Source organism: Oncorhynchus mykiss, chromosome 6, assembly GCF_057628025.1.
Source record: "Oncorhynchus mykiss isolate SJ-2025 chromosome 6, ASM5762802v1, whole genome shotgun sequence".
Taxonomy (NCBI): domain Eukaryota; kingdom Metazoa; phylum Chordata; class Actinopteri; order Salmoniformes; family Salmonidae; genus Oncorhynchus; species Oncorhynchus mykiss.
This window is the reverse complement of record NC_143027.1, coordinates 60,387,866-60,411,393: the sequence shown is the minus strand read 5'-3', so window position 1 is coordinate 60,411,393 and position 23,528 is coordinate 60,387,866. Positions and strand designations below refer to the sequence as shown.

At 39.9% G+C, this 23,528-nt stretch overlaps 2 protein-coding genes across 2 annotated transcripts in view; both read left to right on the top strand.

The window, feature by feature from the left end:
- The first annotated feature begins 4,163 nt into the window (after nt 1-4,163).
- On the top strand, nt 4,164-9,561 carry LOC110526267 (UPF0547 protein C16orf87 homolog). The gene is made up of 4 exons (XM_021607079.3): nt 4,164-4,277; nt 5,233-5,329; nt 8,035-8,214; nt 8,694-9,561. Exons 1-4 carry the CDS (start codon nt 4,212-4,214, stop codon nt 8,810-8,812), a joined length of 462 nt encoding a protein of 153 aa, XP_021462754.2. The 5' UTR covers nt 4,164-4,211; the 3' UTR covers nt 8,813-9,561.
- Nucleotides 9,562-13,475: 3,914 nt separating this feature from the next.
- mylk3 (myosin light chain kinase 3) overlaps nt 13,476-23,528 on the top strand; it is a 43,741-nt gene continuing 33,688 nt past the window's right edge. Inside the window, exon 1 of the mRNA XM_021607078.3 lies at nt 13,476-14,044. Within this exon, the coding sequence (XP_021462753.3) occupies nt 13,967-14,044 (78 nt within the window). The 5' untranslated portion in view covers nt 13,476-13,966. The remainder of the gene's footprint in view (nt 14,045-23,528) is intronic.

Genomic DNA, 23,528 nt, shown 5'->3' with positions numbered 1-23,528 from the left:
GTAAAGATTACATCCTGTGTCCTCCAATTATATGTTGGTCTATTCAAGATACTACACTGACCATACACACTTTTTCTCAAATAAAACGCACCACACTTATTCACTTGGCTCGTTACTCAATCAATCCAACCAAACTACACTCAGCGCATGGGATGCGAGGTTAGCTGATTGGTCAACAAGCAGATAGTGCCATCTACTGGATACATGGTTGCACTGTGTTCTTACTATCCTAATAACCTCGGGCTACATTCAATCAAATCTATTTGTATTTGTCACATGCGCCGAATACAGCAGCTGTAGACCTTGCGGTGAAATGCTTACTTACAGGCCCTTAACCAACAATGCAGTTCAATAAATAAAGTTAATAAAATATTTACTAAAGTAAAAAATAAAAAAGGTAACACAATATATTTACATAACAATAACGAGGCTATATACAGGGGGAACCGGTACAGAATCAATGTGCGGGTGGTACAGGTTCGTCGAGGTCATTTGTAAAGGGGGGGGGTCAATGTAAATAGTCCAGTTACCGGTATGGGGAAATCCAGTTACCGGTATGGAGATTCAGGGCTAAGTCAAAAACAGAATGGCTTTGGCTGGAAAATGCACAAGCAAATAATGTGAAGTAAAAGAGTGCCTCAATTAAAGGTAATTTTGCATCTCAAATGAATTTCTTAAATTCTTCAAATAAAGGAAATACAATTCTCAAACTAAAGATACATGTTTTAGACAGTCATTATAATATAGTAATAATACTGTCAACTTTTCAGATACACTGCAGAAAAGGTTAAAGAATTCTACATTTCTCATGAAATCAAATAAGATGTTTTTGGTCACATACACGTGTTTAGCAGATGTTATTGCGGGTGTAGCGAAATGCTTGTGAATCATGAATCCATACTTTGCATATGAACCATGTACTGCAGTTTTCCTTGCCTAATAAATCCTACTTTGATATCAATTGTTGGTAAACAGTCTGAAACAAAGCACTGCAAAATCGTGGACATTTTCCTTACAAACCAGAATATTAAATAACATTTAATTTGAACTTAATCCACCGGTTGTCTGTGCCGTTGGTTCTTCAGCTGTTTGAAATTTGAGACAAAATATCCATAGGAAAGTATTGTTTACCGAGCGCCGGTACTAAAGTTGAAATTTATATTACCTAGCACATGAGAAAAACCATGTAAACACCTGTTAGTATACTTCTGTCTTGTGGACGGGCCTTCGGTCATGAGCAAACGCATCTTGATTCCCACACACATAGACCTGTGTTTTGAAGTCGGTTTAATAATACTTTCCTACGGACAATTGGCAGAGTATGTTCAAGTATGATTTTATTCAACATTCGTGACAGAAAGGGACGTTTAGGCTTTTTTTTTCTATGTAAATGCGTGTGGCGTTGCCTACGCAAATGAAGGCGTCGACCACGTTTAGTGACTACAGTTTCCTTTGCTATGCATGTAGGCCCATTGATCAGTCAGACTTCTTGGTTCTCAGTGCCAGATTGCTGTCCTCAGTGTTTCTCAGGGCTGGATCAAATTGGAAGATTTTACTCTGAACGTTTACTCATGGGTGGTTCACCCTGGTGAGACATTTATAACGTGTTAAGTATACTGAACTCAAATCCAGGAAACATCAACTAGGCATTTTGTCAGAGAACATTATACAACTTTAAGAATTTCAAGTATCTTAAAGACTGTATGCTGCTCTGTTATATATTCCTTTAGGCAGGCTAACTTAGTGATTTGGAGGCCCCAGGCAGAGGCCAATCTCCATTTGGTACAAAAATCACTATTTAACTCTGGTTTGATTCCAAGTGTTTCAAGTTTGGTTTCAGCATCGGCGCACTGGAAATTAAACCACTGAGTGACATATTTGTCTTGCACTAATGATAGGGCTGTTCTTGTTGTAAAGGCCATCTGAGCTGGCATTGGGTTGAACTGTGCAAGAATGATCAATGTCAACAAAGGCATTACTGACTTCTCTATTTTAACACCACTTACAAAGCTTTTTTAATCAACTAAATTTGACCAACTGTCCAATAATAGGTAGTTAACAATGAATGAATTTGTTATCAAACGTCTAGGGTGACGAGGTAACTTGTAAAATGACAACTGTTTATTCACCTTTCCTGTCATGAATATTATTTGACAGGGGCTGATAAGGCATAAATAGCTGTGGGGGGGGAGAACAGAGCCTGTCTATTGCAGCACAAAGGATGTGAGAGTGAGGTCATCACCGGCCTACTAGCGGCCACCGATCCCTTTTTCATTTGTCTGTTTGTTTTGTCTTATTAGTTTCACCTGTGTCTTGTTGTATGTGCTTAATGAGCTTCCTTATTTAAAGTATGTGTACCCGCCCTTGTTTTGTGCGGGATTGTCTTTGTGTTACGTGTGTGCGTTTAGGTAGAGGTGTATAATATTTTCTGGACTTGGCACCCTGTGTTTTGGGTAGTCACATTTACTGTTCGCGCCCTGTGTTGTTGGGCTTGTCATTTTTTGTGCCATATTAAAAGAGCACTTTTTCCCAGTGGAACTCTCTGCGCCTGATTCCTTCCTCACCCACCTAGTCCCGCGTGACAGTCAGAGATGTGAGTACATGATACACAAATTCTAATCTGACACAAAACTCAAACTGTCAAACAAGAGAGGAAAAATTCTCTCTCTCAGGCAGCAGTGGATCCAATGACTATTTCAAAGTCTATGTGAAGTTGAATTCGTATTTATTTCCTATGACATAAGAGCTTCCTGCAATATCTGAATATGATGAAGAGGAAATGGAAAGTGAAGAAAATTATATAGGAGACAGATTTTGGCATGCCTACTTAGCTTGGTCACGCAAAAAACTGAGCTATAGCCTATCCCACAGGAATTTTACATTTGTTTCCAAGCAATATTAATGCTGTGATCGTACACCTTGTACACCATAACTCATCATGATCACTGTACACTGTGATACTTCAGTAGAATTGACTTCAAATCGAAAACATGTTTTGTCTTAGTCGCCATTATTACCACGGTATCTCACTGATCATAATACAGAGCAAACTTGCTGGCAGCCTGTGGTACCTTGCATGGGGGATGGTAGCCATGTACACTAAGCCTCTTTGCTTTTCAGACAATGTTTTTATATTGCCATCTATCTTTAATGTACATCATACAGGCACATAGACATAATACATGCAATGTAGGCCTACCACAATAAGTACAACATTTTCTAAAACCTTGGATGTCTATTGTATCAATAAAATCACAGCCACTGAAAACAAATGGGTTTGATAGAATACAATGGGTGTGCATTTGTGCCCTAATCAAATACAAGTTGGCCAAGCATTCACAGTAATTTAATTTCAGTTGGCTACAGTCATTTGATTTATGTAATTTAATATGGTTTAACAAATAGTCCACGAACGTTCCAACCAACGATGTATATAAACCCTGGATTGCGCACGCTATGTATTGGCCGTTGAGAGTCATTGAAGCCACAGGTCGGCCATATTGGTACTCCCCAGTAAGAGCAGACCTCCATAGGAATGAATGGAAATGTGTCAAGGACAAAATTCGATCTATTTAAGTATTTGTGTTGTTGTAGTGGGGAAAGTAACATTAGTAATTAAATGTAACATTAAATGATCTAACATGTTTTTATATATTTGTTCATTTTTTATGCTTAGCTCACATAATATAATTTAAAAGTATACATTAAGGTGTCTGTAATAGAATAAATGTAGCAAAAACGAATGTAGGGATTAATAAATACATTTATATAGCTCCCAATGTATTTGTGCGGTGGGGGAGTGCCAAAATGGAGGCACAGTGGCTTCAACACAGCGCCCCCTTTCCGGTCATCTAGTCACTTGTGTATATTTAAATAATTTGTTCCAGCTGAGCACTGTTTCAGACTCTGTGAGAGGTTAACGTATGCTCAGTGGATAGGATAAAAAATGCAAGCATTATGCAGAACATTTTCTAGTGTACTGTATGTAGCCAACTGTTCTTTAGACTGAGTGGTGCGCATGCCCCATGTCATAGTAAAGGAAAAGCACAATGAATCCTCTCTCTCATTGACCACAGTGCGCATGGTCATTGCTTTTGTATCATTTATGTCCGTCTGAGCAAGATCTGCTGCACTTCATGTATTGCAGAAATAAGTTTTACGGCTTTGAAGTAGGCTTTTTTCAAAGGAATCATCGGATAAGGAAACAGAATATGTCGGTAAACAAAGCTAAGAAAGTAAAAATGGCTACCAAATCATGCCCTGAGTGCGACCAACAGGTGAGAAAATGTATAGATATTGTTCATTTCGATATATTATGACTTAGTGATAATGTTGTTTTGCCTCACAGGCATGGGATTTAAAGCCACTGTAGGCTGCTGAAGTCCCATATGGTAGCCTATGAATTCAAGATCTGGAGAAACATAGTATAAACTAATGCAAATAATCAGGCTAATCATCTAAATTAGTATGTGCATTAGATCTCAAACACTGTTACAATGTACCTCAACTATAGCTAGTAAGTGCTTTCAATGACACGTTGATACGATTAAAGAGTCAGAATGTTATTGCTCGCCAAATGTGGCTCGACGTTTCCTTATTTTTGATACACTGTCATACTGTAACCCAACTGAAACTGGTTAATCATCGTGATCTGACTTTGCAAATCATAGGCTATATATAGCCTTAGAACAATATCGCGCGTTGAAATGCCTTAAATGTAGCTGCATTGCTGACATTGATATATTGTAAAAATGAACATATTACACAAATAAATCGTAGTTTATACGGCGACATTTTGATCTAGCTTTTAGATCGTTTCTTGATATAATTTCTCTAAACTGCATCGATGAATTGATTTGTTTTCAAAAATAATGTGTCGACGAAATGTAGGCTACTAGTCTACATTCGATTTGAAAACGCTTTATTCATTAGAACGTTTTAATGTCACCGCTGTTGTCGGCACGTGTCCAAAATATGTGGTGGGTTTCAGCTAGATTGCGCTAAGGACTTTTTCATGAATTACAAAGGACAGTCCTCTAATATCTCAAAATTTTTGGGCAATATAGTTATAATGGGGTTTAACACTGGCTACGCCCTTGTTTAACAAAAATACTAAAGTTTATATAGCTTCTGGAATGTAGCCTATGCTTAATAGATGACTTCATCAACAAAGTTGCCTCAGTTTGGAGGAATATTTTATATTAACCATGTTTTAACCCGTTTCTTTTTTAGATTCCAGTTGCTTGCAAGTCTTGTCCCTGTGGCTATGTATTCATTAGTCGAAAGCTTCTAAATGCCAAACTGAATGAGAGATCACCACCAGCAATAGGTAATTTAACATACTTCGGGAGCCTACAAATCATAGTTTTTTTTGACGTTCTCTTCACACACTCAATGTTACAATGTTTATTAACTTAGGTATTTTGTTTTATTATGAGCCTGTAAAACATTCACATGAGATTGAAGATAAAGTAGTCAGAATGTAATTGTATTAATACAGTTTGCTGAGTTTAGTCATGTATTAATACAATTACATTCCCCCTCCCCTGGTTATTCACTTAAGATGTATTGGTGTTGATTTTTTTTGTCAGTTGGATCAGAGTATAACATTTGAGTGGTGCAGTGGTGGCTGGTTTAAATGGCTATTTGCTTGAGTGAGTAGCCTACTGCAAGAAGTGGGGGGATGGGATATTTTATTCCTGACTGAAAAGCTTGTTCCCTCAGTTCTCTCTTGTAGGCTTCTGCAGTAGCATAAGGCAGCCTATATCGCTGACTGTGAAAAGTTAGATCTTACATTTAGCTGTAGAGTTAGATCATGTTGTCTTTCATGAAATTTGACATTTTCAGAATAGAACAGATATCTAACGGGATTTGATTAAGCCATTTCCAAAAGGTGATTAGGAAAATAAATTAGAATACAGAATTGTTATATAACCCATTACATGCCAGCTCATGCTGCTATGATCCTGTCAAATGTGGAAAGTGTAAGGATTAAATAGATATAGGGCACAGAAGCCTGCTTGTGTATCTGAGCATGTTTACAGAATACTAGTTCACTGTTTTATTCCAATGAGGGCTTTTCCCGTGTGCGTGTCATCAATGTGCTACTGTCTGCCCATAGCCTTGCATCTCCCTCCAAACAGACTGTTTAAAAATGCAGTAACATATAAGCAATTATTTCAATCAGTTTTTTAAAGAATATGCCATAGAAATACCTTAAATAGCTTAGTACTACTTTATTACCTGATAATAAACACATTTCTACCTGATAAAACACCTTTCAACCTTAAAGGATGAGAACCAATACAATACTGCTGTTTAGATTTTAAAAGATGGAGTGATTGGAATGCTAAATGTAGGCTAGTACTTATATTTAAAGTACTTAAATAAATATCTGGGTAGGGGTGAAATCATCGTGTATAGGCTATTGCAGTGCCTGAAGTTATGAATGGAATGTTAACAAATGCCTTTGAACTTTGTTGTATTAAACACTTAGTATTAGACAGTTTATGGAGTAGAATTACTCGCATCTTCTCTCGCTTTATGATACAATTTCATTAGTTTCTTATGATACCGAATTAACTTTGAGGTATTGTAGTTAATAAGTATCTTGAAGGCAGAGGAGACTGGTTCCATTTGAAGAGGAAGGGGTCTTGAATTTCAGCTCTGTGATTTTTAATGATGGGTTTTGGCTTCCCCCCTCTCTTTAAATAGTTTATCATATGGCTCTCCTCGCTGTAATTTCTGTAGACTCTCAGGTTTTCAGGTTAAAATTTTAGTACTTCCTTTGTAACTTTGAACAGACACTAATAAAACATTATTATTGTTGACTAGGAAGACTAAGGTTGCACTGAACCTTTTTTTTCTGGATAAAAGTGCCAGTAGTTGTATTTATTTTTTTGCTCGCTCATGATTCCTTAGTGGAACATATTTATATAAGACTGTTATTTTCCGGTGGCCTTTTTAAAAATATCATCTGTTCTTGACTATGAGAATTTAGCCTTGGAAAAGGTGAAGTAGTAAGTTATGTATATGATGTTTATGTTATAGTATGGAGTGCAATAGGTTTCTCAGACTATTGATTATGTCACAATTTTATGACAATATTGTCAGTCTGAAGAGAAAGTGTGTTCTTGTTTGGGCAAGCTGTTGATAAGGCTAGAATTCCTGGGAGATTCTGAAGTTGTGTGTATTCTCGCATAGCAGAAACGGGGTTGATGTAGAAAATATATTTTCAGGCTTAGTCCAGACTTTGAAACAATCAATTGAATTTAATAGCAATACTATTGCTTTGCAATTATTACAGAGTTACTAAAAAACTATGCAATAATATGTTAATACAATATTGTTAGTAGTGGGTTGCTACACAGTTATAAAGCATTACCCTTTTGGGCACCAAATATTTGTCCATTTGTATCACTATTTTATCTGGCCCTTTCAATCAGTCCTTGTTTTGAAACCTAAATACTCCCGGGTGCACACTCACTGCCTACACCACTCAGGAAGCAGCCTATGTGGTAATTTACATTTCTGAAGAGGAAGGCTTTTTAAAAGGCCACTAGACAGAAACTCCTAGTGAAATATAGGCCTACCTCCTGCTCTGGTAATAAGAACACGCCACTGATTCAATGACAAAGTGGTTTTGAGGCAACAGCACGCACACCTAGGATGCTAGATATGCATTGGAATCACCGAAAAGGGAATGCAAGCGTCTTCCTTTTGATGGAATCGTGTTGAATATGAGAGGAGCTATTCTGTTGTTATTTTAAGGCGGTATTGTTGGAAGAGGGGGGTTGGTAGGAGATCAAAAGTGGAGGCTAAGATGTTTAATACCATATAGCCTTCCCACAAATTTTCCATAACATACATTTAAACTGGAGTCATTGGCATAAGATGATTTGTCCTTAGGATGTATGATGCATTTGATACTTTGACATATTTGAAGGCAATTCATTACTTTACATTAATCTTTCATTTCCATATGGCATATTTTAGTGTTCATACAATTGTAAAAAAAAATTCTGGTCTATTTAGACAAATTGGATGCAAAGAGGAGGAGAACTGAAAGAATTCGCAGAGAGAAGATCAACTCTCCGTCAACCAATGACATGGAGAACAGAAGGCGATGCCGCTCCAACAGCCAATCGGATCAGATCCGGAGAGGGCGGGGCAGGCCAAAGACAGTTGGGCTGAAGAAGCAGGAGGAGGAGAAAGGTAAAACAATAATAAAAAGTGACACTCAATGACAATAGTGCAGTTATGATATACTAAGTGTTTCCAAGATACTTTCTAAGCTTTGTTATTCCTCATTGTTTTGTGTTGACTCTTTTAGTATTACTCTTTTAGTAATATTTCAGTATTTTCCAGTCACAGGAGATAAGGCTGGTGATTAGTGCAGTATTGGGACAGAGCTGGGGGATTTGTGTTTGGATGAATGATTTACAGAGAGTGTTGCTCTCTCCTCTCACCCATGAATAAATCATGGTGTCCCTGACTCTGCCTGTGCTTTAGCAGCTGATCTATAAGGAGAAATATCATTATGCCGGTTCCTCCTGTGTGGAAGACAGAAATTATGTTAATATATTGCCCAAGGTTATTGTTGTCACATGCAAATTATGTATGTTTCTCAATGGGTTTTCTCTATTAACCAGGGGATGTTGTTAATTCATTATCTTTTGTGTTTTTTTTACCAGAAAAAATTGAGAAAGAAGTTGATATCTATGCCAACCTCTCAGATGAGAAAGCATTTGTGTTTTCGGTGGCATTGGCCGAGATCAACCGGAAGATCCTGGGCCAAAGACTGATCTTATAGACAGACCAGATGGTTGCTTTGAGGGATTGACATGTGAAACCTAAGATTGTTACTGTGGAGAAACCCATGGATGACCACCACAGTGTGTCTAACAGGGTATGAACTCTGACCCATGAACTCCCTGCCCGATTGGTCAAAGCCTTGGGAAAATGGAGATGTTGGGGAACATTGAGAAGCAGGCACCTGGTCTGCTCAAGAGGAAATGTTGGAACCAACTTATCTTTAGAGTAAGCTTATGGAATTGGAGGGGGTAGGACATCTGAATATTTATCTTTTAATCAGATTTTATAATATATATATATATATATATTAGATGATATGGTATAGGATTCATCACCTTGTCAACCAAGAAAGCTGTCGGTAGCAAATGCAAAACATTTCTATTAAAAAAGGGCATAAATATGTTGAAGCATGGAGGGCCATCCTAGCATTGTAACTGGCTTCTATAATGTTATTGGCTTGTAGTGCTAGTAAACATTGTTTATTTAAGTCTAGATGCCATTGGAACATAATGTTCAATATATTTTGTATCATGCTTAAGACTTTGGGAGAAGGCCTTGCACATTTATATTTATAATGCTTGTGTACCATCTTAATTTAAATGCATATTGTTTTGTCTTTTGTTTCATTATTGGTGACATTATATTAAATATGTCATATTTGCTTTGGACACCTGTAATTTAAATGTCAAAGGCAAATCCTCTTTAATGTGACTTATTTTTGTCATTAAAAGAGATAAATCACAACCACCACTGTCAGATGTTGGGCCTTAATGAGCAAATATAAGTTTTTATTTAAGAGTGTGTTGTACTTTGTTGATTTACTGCACATACACATCATTCACTGGTACTATGGTGTATTACCAACCCTCATGTCTATATGTTACCTTGCAGCAGGCAGAGGGATTGGCTTGGCCTCAGACACCTGTTTGTAACCTGCCCACTTCTCCTGGAGACAGCTGCTGCTGCCGTTTCTCCAGCTCTGCTCTGCCTCCCTCCACAGGGGAAAGGCCCTGCCATTAAAGGCTCATCCATCTGGAACACATCCCAGTTTCCATGGAACTCTCAACAGATCTCAACCTCACAGGATAATCCTGTTGGAGACATTTTCAACTGCCTGGCCTCTTTGTTCACCAAACGGCATTGTACATGTATGAATGTACAGAAACATGCGTACATCATATCCTGGTTATTCATACAATGAGTGAAACCTAAAGAGTAAACACTGCTGGTGTTTGAATATGCAAAGCAGGGCTGTTAATGATGAGCTATAATGATGAGACTTTTTCTTCTTGGTTAGGAAAAGGGTTCTGTGTGCTTTATTGACACCTCAGTCCTTGTGAGAAACTGTGGCCATTCTGTGAACCAGAAAGAGACCGTGTTCAGCATGCCCTTATGGGAAATACATGTGAGTAAAAACAAAAGACAGTGCTGTTCCTATAGGGGGGAAAGTAATGAATTATAATCTAAGTGAAGTAATGAAAAGGTTATTTGAGAGTTGGATTAAAGAACTTTGACCCTTAAATTCACTGTGAAATTGACAGAACCCAGATGCAGTTTCATAAGAGTAGGGCATTGGCAGTATATGGCTATAAATTATCCTGGATGCATTTTGTTTTATGTCATGGGGATTATGTGGATTGGCTGCCCTAAGAAATTGTATTAATTTCCCTCAAATAGTCAGAGACTTGGACACAATGAAGAAGGGATTCAGGGTGAACCTGGGATTTTCTTTCTTCTCAAAGCCAACATTTACATAAGATACTTGAGTAAAGCCTGCCTGTTGCAATGCAAAACCACAGGAGACGGGTGTCAACTTTCACATTGGGCCTCTGTTTCGAATACATTCAAACATTAAATAATACACATCCATCCGCTATCTACAAGCACCATTTGAAAACAAAAGTCATGATATTAGTCAACCACTGCTCCAAATTCTGAAACTCACTCTTAATGACATTTTCTGAGAAAATGACTATGTTCTGTGAAATGTAGAACATGATTGAAATGAGAATCGGTTGTTAATGGAAATCACTCAAGCAGTCAGACCTTATTTGGATTTCTTAAGGGTATAAGGATAAAGGACGCTACCTGATGAGCACATTTCTGAAATCATGTACTGTAATGTGAGAAAGTTCCATGATGACAGTATCATTACTGCATATGGCTGGTAGTGGGACTGACATTAACACGCTGAGGCCAGGCTGGGCAGGGCTGTTAATGATGAAATGCCTGGCCCAGCCTGAATACCATTCCCTATTACCACATGCCCCCAGGAACACTGAGATCCCTGGCTTTCTATCTAACAGGAAATAGTGAAGTGAGCAATACTGAGCACCCGTGCCCATAGACAGAAAGATGGAGAGAGAGAAGAGGGGTCTAGGGAGAGAGAGAGAGATACGTGTGCACACTAAAAGTCTATTGTTACTCAAACAAAATTGCCATTTGTTCCGTGTGGAGTGTACTCCAAGTCACATGACTCACAAATGCTCTCATTAACCAGCGAGAGAGTTCTTTGTTCAGATCTTGGCGCATGTAACCTGGCTACTTTCCAATGTAACATGAGATACTGTATATTATTCGCTTTATGGAATTTGAGGACAATTTTATCATTAAAAAAATGATTAAACATACAGTAGCTAATACTCCTAACATTACTTTAAAATCTAATCTGTTCGGTTTATTATCTGCCCAATATGATAGTTTGCATATAATCCATGCTTGTAAGGTGTGCTTGAGGATGTTGCCTACTGGAAAACCAATGTCAAACTGTGAACCACCCTCATGTCCTAGAGACCAACATTTAAATGTTTTCACTTGCTCTCCTACAGACCCTACTCCCTTCGTAACATGTGCAATTATTACATGTAAATGTAAATCATTTAGTGCCTTGTCCTTTTCTTTGACATTGAAATGTTAATATGCTATGTAGTCTCTCTTTCAACCACTGGAGGGCGATCCAGTGACATAAGAATCCGGTGCTGAGTTCATATAATTAACAGTAAATGTTAATATGCTATGTAGTCTCTCTTTCAACCACTGGAGGGCGATCCAGTGACATAAGAATCCGGTGCTGAGTTCATATAATTAACAGTAAATGTTAATATGCTATGTAGTCTCTCTTTCAACCACTGGAGGGCAATCAAGTGACATAAGAATCCGGTGCTGAGTTCATATAATTAACAGTAAATGTTAATTTTTGTGAAATGGTGATCTCTCAGTCTCCTCTGCTATGACATCATATGTGGCAGAAAAATTGTAATTAAACGTCTTCAAATTAACAAACATCAAATGAAAAGTGGTTATTATAATTATAAGCCACTCTACTTCAAAGAACATTAGTCAGTCCAGCTATTTTTTATGAAATGGATTGATGGATGAGAGAATCTTTTGCCTTTGTTGCTTGTTGAGTGTTTTTCTCTGGCTCTGGATTTAGATGGAAAAGTTAAGGAAACCAGTGGAGGCTGCTGAGGGGAGGATGGCTCATAATAATGGCTGGAACAGTGCGAATGGAATGGCATCAAACCATGTGTTTGATACCATTCCGCTCCAACCAGTATCACGAGCCCGTCCTCCCCAATTAAGGTGCCACCAACCTCCTGTGGTAGAAACATCTCTTTCAATGAAATACTGGACAGTCATTCTGAGGTCTTAGCATCCAGGGGACCACTACAGTAAGAGATCAACAATGTGAACAACAAGTTGTTTCAGGAGATTTAAACGTCCCTTTTAAGTCTTGTTCGGAAGAATCATCCAGCTTTTCATTTATCTAACAGTCATGTTAGTGTGCATGTGTATCTGTCTTGGAGGACCCAGTGGGCTGTTTTGACAAAAGAAAAACTTGGTCGTAGAGAACAGGACATTGAGTACAATTTCCACGTTAAGTGAGTCAGAGGCAGAGACAAGTGCGACAGCATAGACAGACACACATGTCAGGCATCCAAGAAAGACAGATTGTGTAAAACTTAAGACAGAACGTGTAAAACTTTATACACACCAGTAATGACAACAGTTCGAATCATGCTGATTCCTTACCCACCAGCTGTCCTGTGATGTCTAAAGGCAGACAGTTAACTGAAGCATCATCCACCTCAGAAGGAGGATTATGACATTGTGACAGTCCACCGGCACACCACCTACATGCTGTTCATAATAGATATGTCATATGTGTGGCTCAAGCACGTGTACATACACAGTGACACATTAACAGGTCAGCCCTAATGAAAATGTGCATCATCATCATCTCCTTAGGACCATTGGGACATCATCCCTCTGGCGTGCATACTTCTTCCTGCATCATAGAGCTGACACTTCCCCTGCAGACGCCAGAGCCTGTAGACAATATTCCAAAAATACCCTGCACTTCTAAACAAGGTGTTCTGAGGAGGAAAAAACTGCAGTGGGATGCTTGCCAGGAGGTGAAGACTTTTCCATTCCACCTAAAACCCTGTTGCTGCCAGGCTGAGAGGGGGCCTCTTTATCCCTGAGTGTAAGACATGGGTGGTTTTGAGGTTAAGACCAGCAACACGATGCCACTGCATTTGAGTGTTGGTGACGCACCTTCTGTTGCCCCAAAGCAGAGTTGTGTGGGATCAGATCCCTAACAGGTTCACACACACGCACGCACTCAAAAAACACACACACACGGAGGGGTAAACAGGAGTACACTGGTATTAACCTCAGTGGGGTGCAGAGAGAGGGCATTCGTGAGAGATCTGAGAACAGGCTCTCTTCACCTCAGACTAGGAATCATCCTCTCATCATCACTGGGTGGGAGGAGGACCCCCACAGAGACCTTCCAAAACAAAAAGGCCAATCTGAACCCCTATTAATAAAGGACACTCACATTTCGTGCATACCCTGCCTAATCTCAGGCAGCTGTTATCTCCCTGCAGGAAGTGCTCTTTGCTCTGGGCCGGCTGTGGTGCTGGAGCAGTGCTGATATCACTACGAGAGGGGACAGGATAGGGACCCAGCTACAGCACAGGACGAGGCACCGGGCGATAAGATAGAGTTGTCTCTGTCAGCACCCATCTTTCTTTTCCACTATGTTTCAGTACCCAGAGGGCCCGGCTTCCCCATTCACCCTCTCCATAAGGCACAGAGACCCTGGTATGGAGAACCGTAGGTCCTAACCTTGGGCAGAGAGAAAGTGATGGGAACCTCCGTCTATAGAACTCTCCTTCTACGCACTGGAGGTTTCAGCGTATCTGACTACATTCAAAAGTTCACGGTAAGAGACTTGGCACTCATTGCTTTTGGGTTGAGGTTATACAAGCTAGTTTTATTTTTGTAATTTTATTTAATCAGGTTCATGGATGAAGTTACGATTCAAGACAGACCATTGGTCACACAAGGCTGCCTAATTAATAATAGGCATCTAATAAAAGATGCTAGGCAAAACTAAATTAATTCCTTTCTAGACTCTAGAATATGTTTGTGTCATTCTAATATTCATAAGGGTTACATAATATTGAATCACAAATCATCATACTCTCAAAGAAAACGATGCATCAACATCATTGAACAGAAACAAACAAACAAACAGCCTTGTGTGCTCAAAATCACATTAGTGCTTGGTCAGTGAAGTGAGACCAAGTCACATTCACAAGTCACATTTACTGTACCATATCTAACTCCATTAGTTTTTATCGTTGCCCTTAACACAGCATGGGAGCATGGGGAATGTTATTTGGAGGTGGTCAGGTGGAAAAGAACATTTGGGAGAAGAGTGAGTTATTACGGTGTTGTTTTTCTCAATTACCATTTAAGTCCTTGAATTAAGATTTTCTTATGAAGTAAAACTTATTTTATGTTATTAAATAATATATGAAGCATAGCCCTCAGGGTTAGATCATTTGTTCAACAAGCTTGCCGAAAACATGACTTCTTGCAGAAAAAAAGTTGTATTTTTGAAGGTCTGTATTTGTCTATCCATATCAAAAGACAGTTTGTGTGTGTGTGTGTGTTTGTGTGTTCCTCTAAGGAGGAAGGGGAGGACCATCCTCCTAAGTGAATTTCATAAAATAAAAATAGTGAAACATTAAAAAAAGTTACCCTTTTTAGATAAAACTAAACTAAATATATTCATGTCACCAAATAATTAAAATAAACTGTTTTGCAATGAAGGTCTACAGTAGCCTCAAAAGCACTCTGTAGGGTAGCACCATGGTGTAGCCGGAGGACAGCTAGTTTCCGTCCTCCTCTGGGTATATTGACTTCAATACAAAGCCTAGGAGACTTGAGGTTCTCACCCCCTTCCATAGACTTACACAGTAATTATGACAACTTCCGGGGGACGTCCTCCAACCTATAAGAGCTCTTGCAGCATGAACTGACATGTTGTCCGCCCAATCAAAGATCAGAGAATGAATCTTGTGGTGAACACGTAAGCTACAGCTAGCTATCACTTCAGTGCATACAATGTGGTGAGTTGTTGACTCAAAGAGAGAGAAAGACAATAGTTGAACAGTTGGCTATGCCTATCCAAAACTGGAACTCTCAAGTCAAGGTAAGATTTTGGTGTTATACATTTATTGCCATGGGGCCCGCCGGTGTAGCTGCTAAACTGCTTCCTGCTGACTGAACACTGCACTGCATGATTGTAGTGGATTTAATAATGTGTTAGTTTTAGTAGCTACAGTATGTTGACTATGACTTTAATATGGTGACAACGATGTAGGCTGTGTGGGATCATGGGGTGTATTCATTCCGCCAATTCTGTTGGAAAACGTTTCTTAAACGGAAGCAAACGGATCGAAACAGGGATAAAAAATACCTGAATTTGTCCATTAGAAACTCTTGTTTTCAACTGTTGGACTAATGATTACACCCTAGATTAGCTAGATGCAGGAAAGAGTGTGCAAGGCGGTATTGAATGTGTCAATGTCTGTCACCTTGATTACTCAAATTTCTCTCGACCTGTGCACCTACATTGTAAATGTTAATTCATAGGCTAGGTTGTAGCAACCTCATGATGGGTATAGGGAAATTTGAGTAGCATGCACTATCCTAAGCCTATCGATGTTACAGTGAGCTAGGTGAATGGAATATGCATGACAGTCATTCAATATGCTGTAATAAAAATAAGGCCATGCTCATAAAAAAAAAAGATTGTCCTCCAACATCTTAAATGGTACAAACCACCACTGGTGTATTAGCATGCTATCTGTTTGTTATCCATAGCTTTAACTCTGGCAGCTGGTTTATGAACATACACAAATCCCTATTATCCTCTGGGAAGCTGTCCTTGAGTGATTTTTTTTAGCAACATTCCCGCTAAACTGCGCAGGCGCGAAGTAGCCCTGAGACTGCCACGCAGCTCCCCTGGAATTCCACGCAGAATACATATCAGCCAATGAAGAGAAGCACCACTCGAGATTGAACTTCAGTCAATTTTCTAGAGGAGTGGTCACCAACCTGTCCGATCTCCAAGTCATTTCTAGTCATAAAGGGCACTGCAGTCCCTGGTTCTAATCCAGGCTGCATCACATCCGGCCGTGATTGGGAGTCCCATAGGGCAGCGCGCAATTGCCCAGCGTCGTCTGGGTTTGGCCGTCATTGTAAATAAGAATTTGTTCTTAACTGACTTGCCTAGTTAAATAAAGTTGAAATAAAAAATAAAATAAAATAAATCCTTGTGTTCCTATTTTTTTATTTATTAATCTCGGGCTGTTAATTGTAGGTGCACCCGATTCAGCTGCCCTGCACCCGGGTATGCGAACCGTTGCCATTTTTTTAAATAAGTGAGTTAATGTTTAAATTCTTACTCAGCACTGTCAACACTTTGTAAACCATGACATGGCTTTCTTCCTATTTTCATTTAGCACTAACGTAAACTCACCCCATTCTGTACAAATGTGCGCAACCGCAACATTCAAACGAGGCTACAAAGAAAACTAATGGGACTGTAGGGACTGTGTTGACGTCAAAATCGGGGGTGTGAACTAGGTTTCTATTCAAGCGTTGATCGACATGGTAATGGCTCTATAGTATTGGAGAAAAGTTGAAAAATCTGACCCTCCAGTTACATCTTGACGTGTCATGTCGTAACGTACAGCACACATTAAGCAACTATTTCTGTCTTACAATCTCTCTCCACCAGGTGTAGCACTTCTAACGGGGGTAAGGGGGGGATACCTAGTCATTTTTTTCCATCATCATTGCATGCGATCATCATTCTCAAAGTCTCTATTTTAAGATCACTTTAGCACCGCCCTAAAAACCCGATTCAAATTCGACACAAACCTTCAAATAGGTATGTAATGACACATTATATAAACTCTTTATAGTGTTTTATTTACATTTTAGAGGCGATAAGGTGATAAGTTGGACAGATCGAGTGAAAAAAGCAATTTTCCCACACAACATCCCTCCTTCTCACTATCACGCAACTTCCCCACCCGCTATTTTTAAAAAGACCTGACGGGGCTCATTGCCTGCTTGAATTATGCAGAAACGGGCAGCGTTTAGGTCATGTAATTGATTCTGTTTGAAAGGGGATAAATGGTGCTTTACAATGGTATTGACATTACAGTTGATCTGGAAGTATTACGTTTTTGGGGCACTAAAATAAGGGCAATTGTACAGACCAAGGCAATGTACGAGTTTACGTGAGTTTACGTTACAACAAGCATTGCAGCAGTAATCAATGAGTAGGAAAGTGTATCGATAGGCATGTGTTATTATTAGCTGCTTAGGTCTTTGAATAGGAATTTTACACTTTTTCTGTTAATAGAAGTAACAACATGAGGCAGAAATAACGCGGTGCGACTCGAGTTTTGCCATCAACTGGAAGAGTGTCCCTTTTTGTCAGTGTCAGTGGAGGAAAGAGAGAGCGGAGGGGATGTTGAGAGGCGGATCATCAGTCTGCTGCTCTCTCTCTCTGCTGAGACTGACCATAGATGCAGGCACCGTCGGCCCAGTAAAGTAAATATTACATCAACCTTTCACTAGGATATGCAGTGGTATTACTCCCACAGAACCACAGTGGTATTTTGAATTTGTGATTGACATTTATCATATTAAGACCTGCTTGTTTTTTCAAAAGTCTGTAGGCCTACATTGAACACTGCACATTTTCTGCTACTGTAGACTGTATGAGAGAACAGCTATTTCCATGTTAAAATGTATGGGATGCATTTTCTTCATTGTTTTTGATGGTAGGCCACTCTGGTAGGCCTACATTATGATCAAATGCTTGGCCACTGTTCACTTTAACTGGGTACAGCCTCGGTGTTCACAGTAAACACTCGCTGGAAATTGCACAGAATTTTCACAATGTTCAAGTTTGTTTATGAGACGACCACCACTATGAGCATACAAACAAACAATGGTAACTTTGGGAAGTCTACAACCATTACTAGGCCTATTTCAACACTACTTTTGTTGAGATATATTTTACATACGGTAAATATTACAAACTTTCTCTAGGATTTTACTCTATTGCTACTCTATTGCTACTCTGTTCATCATATGTAGTCACTTTAACCATATCTACATGTACAGTTGAAGTCTGAAGTTTACATACACCTTAGCCAAATACATTTAAACTCAGTTTCACAATTCCTGACATTAAATCCTAGTAAAAATTCCCTCTCTTAGGCCAGTTAGGATCACCACTTTATTTTAAGAATGTGAAATGTCAGAATAAGAGTAGAGATAATGATTTATTTCAGCTTTTATTTCTTTCATCATGTTCCCAGTGGGTCAGAAGTTTATACACTCAATTAGTATTTGGTAGCATTGCCTTTAAGTTGTTTAATTTGGGTCAAATGTGTCATACAGCCTTCCCACAATAAGTTGAGTGAATTTTGGCACGTTCCTCCTGACAGAGCTGGTGTAACGGAGTCAGGTTTGTAGGCCTCCTTGCTCGCACACGCTTTTTCAGTTCTGCCCACAAAATGTTCTATAGGATTGAGATCAGGGCTTTGTGATGGCTGCTCCAGTACCTTGACTTTGTGCCACAACTTAGGAAGTATGCTTGGGGTCATTGTTTGCTTTCACTTTGCTTTCACTTCCTGACTGATGTCTTGTTGCTTCAATATATCCACATAATTGTCCCTCCTCATGATGCCATCTATTTAGTGAAGTGCACAAGTCCCCTGCTGCAGCAAAGCACCCCCACAACATGATGCTGCCACCCTCGTGTTCTTCAGCTTGCAAACCCCCCCCCCCCTTTTTCCTCCAAACATAATGGTACAAACAAACAGTTCTATTTTTGTTTCATCAGACCAGAGGACATTTCTCCAAAAAGTACAATATTTGTCCCAATGTGCAGCTGCAAACCATAGTCTGGCTTTTTTATGGCGGTTTTGGAGCAGTGGCTTCTTCCTTGCTGAGCGGCCTTTCAGGTTATGTCGATAGAGGACTCGTTTTACAGTGGATATAAATACTTTTGTACCTGTTTCCTCCAGCATCTTCACATGGTCCTTTGCTGTTGTTCTGGGATTGATTTTAACTTTTCGCACCAAAGTACATTCATCTCTAGGAGACATAACGTTTCCCCTCCTGAGCAGTATGACGGCTGTGTGGTCCCATGGTGTTGGTAGGCCTTAAAATACAATCACATGCACACCTCCAATTGACTCAAATTATGTCAATTAACCTATCAGAAGCTTCTAAAGCCATGACATAATTTTCTGGATTAAAGCTGTTTAAAGGCACATTCAACTTAGTGTATGTAAACTTCTGACCCACTGGAATTGTGATACAGTGAATTATAAGTGAAATAATCTGTCTGTAAACAATTGTTGGAAAAATGACTTGTGTCATGCACAAAGTAGATGTCCTGACCGACTTGCCAAAACTACACTAGTTTTAATGACTCCAACCTAAGTGTATGTAAACTTCCGACTTCAAATGTACATACTACCTCAATCAGCTCGACTAATCAGAGCCTGTATGTAGCCTCGCTACTGTATATAGCCTCACTACTGTTATTTTTCACTGTCTTTTTACTGTTATTTTGATTTCTTTACTTACCTATTGTTCACATAATACCTTTTTTTGCACTATTGGTTAGAGCCTGTAAGTAAGCATTTCACTGTAAGGTCCACACCTGTTGTATTTGGCGCACGTGACAAATACATTTTGATTTGATATGCTGTGTGGTATTACTCCCACAGAACCACATTGGTATTTTAAACTTGTGATTGACATACATGTATCATATTAATGTCAGGGGTCGTGGAGAAAGAGGAGCATTAGGTACAGCAAAAGACTTTCCATCAGTAGCTCTCCAAACAGATCAAAATACTGACTCCTCTGGTCTGCCAAGAGCTCTAACTAGACCCACTAGGCTCAAACCTTGCCACGCACACTTAGATGCATCTAACACTTCATGAAAATGATGGACTTGTTTTAATAAATCAGTATACCAGTCAGATACAAATCCAGAGAATTTCCCATGCACACAATGCTGTCAGCCGAACATGCACCCCAGAATGTTCCATTCAGTGTAAAATTGGGAAAGATCAAATTTGTTTTTTTTTGTGGGTTCAAGGCAAACCTCCCACTGACCTCCACCCGCAATTCTTCTTCACCCCACCTCACAAAATTCGGTCACGTAACATGGAACTGCCCCTGTAAACGGGGGAATGGAAACGATGCAGAGGCGTTCAGTCAGACAGTTTTCATATTTTCTCTTTTGGTAGACAATGGGCTGTAATGGTACAGGGTTAGATGGAGAGGACTGGACGAAACCCAGAATACCCTCTCCGGTGACCTCACAGGTCTGAAATGTTGTTGTGTCAGGGAGGTAGCTTTGGTGTCACGTTTCCATTTCAGAGGGAAAATAACCCAGATTAACCCTCCAGTTAGTTGGGTTTCCTTTATTTCCTCTGTCTGATGTTCTCTCACTCTGTGATTTTATTGGTGCCTGCCAGGAGCCATGTTTATTTTACTGCTATTGTTACAGATACTTTTACAGACATTAAATACAAGTAAACGTGTTAAGTAGCTCTAGTGGTACCACAGCAGCTGTGCAAATGAGGGAAACTGTCCGTGTGTTTGATGTCTAATGGTCCCTCCCGGCAGGCATGTGCACAGATAGGGCTCTACCTTTGCAGAGAACATGCCCATTTGCCCTTCCAGTCTCCAAAGTGCCCTTTTGGGTGGAAGTATAATTTCCACCTAAATGTTTTTTTTTTTAAATTGTAGATTTGTTGTTGTTGTTGTTTTGAAGCCACTGCCCACAAATCATTGTTAAAGTAGTCGGAATGGTAGGTTTGGTCATTGATAAGCCCCTAAATTGTATCGCAGTGGCTGTACAGTAACATTCTATACATGACGTCAGAGCTCAGGGTCTCCGCTTCACAACGCTATATGGGTTTTGACTGACAGTCGTTCTAAACTTGACAGTTGTTCGAAATCCCTCATGTTAATTGGGCAACTTTGAGCATTTGTTGTTTGGATTCAGTCTTGTCTCAGGTGAACTATTGTGTCCTCACATTTGGTCTGATAACTTCCCCATAAGATCCTAAGTGTACTCTTTCAATTGCTACCATGGTCATGCATATCCTTTTTATAGTTATTTTGTTAAACATTAAAATGTGTCCCCCTATCCATATAGACCAGTTTTCACTAGTGTAAAGGGTTAAGCAAAGCAATAAATGTAATAGATCTGTGCTAAATGACGACGGAGTTATTATAGGTGAAATATTAAATTACTTTTCAGACTAAGGGTTATTTATTTGTGTCATTTAATTTGCCATTAAAATGTGACTGTCTATTGTTTTTATATACAGTAACTAAATAACCAAATTAGCCTAATAATTGTTCAACGAGTCCATGACCTTGATTGTTCGGATTTGAAATGTTGTTGTGGTCTTGGTATTACGGGCCCACCCTCCATGACCCATGTGTATTGGGTCATATTATCATCGCTGGCCTGATCCCATGTCACCGCACCTCTCATTATCTATTGTTTCCTGTTATTCAATGCAGCTGGCTGCCCCATTTTGGGGGAGTAGACATTCATTTATGAGCAACGCTTACTTTCTGATATGCTAGGACGCTAGCTAACTAGCCTGCCCTGGGTTATGGGGTGGTAAATGGAGTTGTTATGATTGTTCAGAGCTGCTGTGACGCGCCCCCCCCCCCCCCCCCCCCCCCCAGTCAGCCAAACCCCCTTGTGGAAAACCACAGCGGAGCCACATTCCTTTGATGGGCCAGCATCCTACCAGAGATTTCCATTGCCACTCCATTGCATAATGTGGTTACATTTCAGTGGGATGGTTCCTGGCGTAGGCCCAAGGCAGAGAGCTAGCCTGTAGTCTCATTGGGAAGGACTTTATAAATAAAGCACCCAGCTTACATTCTGCCCATTAGAACTGGGCCTAAGGGACTCCGTCCACTACTTGGCGGTGTTACAGTTGCATATCGATGGTTCTATGGGCTATCTTCTGCTCTCCGGACCAGGAGACAGGGACCCATCATTTCATCAAATCATTGCATCACTATTCACAGCACTGGGATGAAGACATATCCCCAGAATGTGTGATAATTGAATTATTAGACAACACTTTTGTCTTCTCAGAAATGGCCTTAACGCATATTTACCAAGATAATTTTGCTAGAGCTCCTTTGTCAACAGCTGAGCATGTTAGCCTAAAAAAATGTAAGGTCTAGCTTGTTGAATCATTGAAAAGCAGAGATTTCATCATTGAGGTCCATTTGTCATTGAACTGTCTTTTTTAATAGTAGGATAAAGAACACACACTCTTTACAATACCTGAATACTTTACTAATAACTGGAAAATGGGGAAAGACCCATGCAGTACAAAATGCCGGATGTTCCAGGAAAACATTCCCATCCAATGGGACAGTAGGGGACACAGTAGGGGATACCGGGGTTGGATGTCACAGTTTTTACTCTCTCTTATATCTTACAAGACTCCTTTCGACTCTGTCAATCACCGTATTCTTATCGGCAGACTCAGTAGCCTCGGTTTTTCGGATGACTGCCTTGCCTGGTTCACCAATTACTTTGCAGACAGAGTTCAGTGTGTCAAATCGGAGGGCATGCTGTCCGGTCCTCTGGCAGTCTCTATGGGGGTGCCACAGGGTTCAATTCTCGGGCCGACTCTTTTCTCTGTATATATCAATGATGTTTCTCATGCTGCGGGCGATTCCCTGATCCACCTCTACGCAGACGACACCATTCTATATACTTCCGGCCCGTCCTTGGACACTGTGCTATCTAACCTCCAAACGAGCTTCAATGCCATACAGCACTCCTTCCGTGGCCTCCAACTGCTCTTAAACGCTAGTAAAACCAAATGCATGCTTTTCAACCGTTCGCTGCCTGCACCCGCACGCCTGACCAGCATCACCACCCTGGATGGTTCCGACCTTGAATATGTGGACATCTATAAGTACCTAGGTGTCTGGCTAGACTCTAAACTCTCCTTCCAGACCCATATCAAACATCTCCAATCGAAAATCAAATCAAGAGTCGGCTTTCTATTCCGCAACAAAGCCTCCTTCACTCACGCCGCCAAACTTACCCTAGTAAAACTGACTATCCTACCGATCCTCGACTTCGGCGACGTCATCTACAAAATTGCTTCCAACACTCTACTCAGCAAACTGGATGCAGTTTATCACAGTGCCATCCGTTTTGTCACTAAAGCACCTTATACCACCCACCACTGCGACTTGTATGCTCTAGTCGGCTGGCCCTCGCTACATATTCGTCGCCAGACCCACTGGCTCCA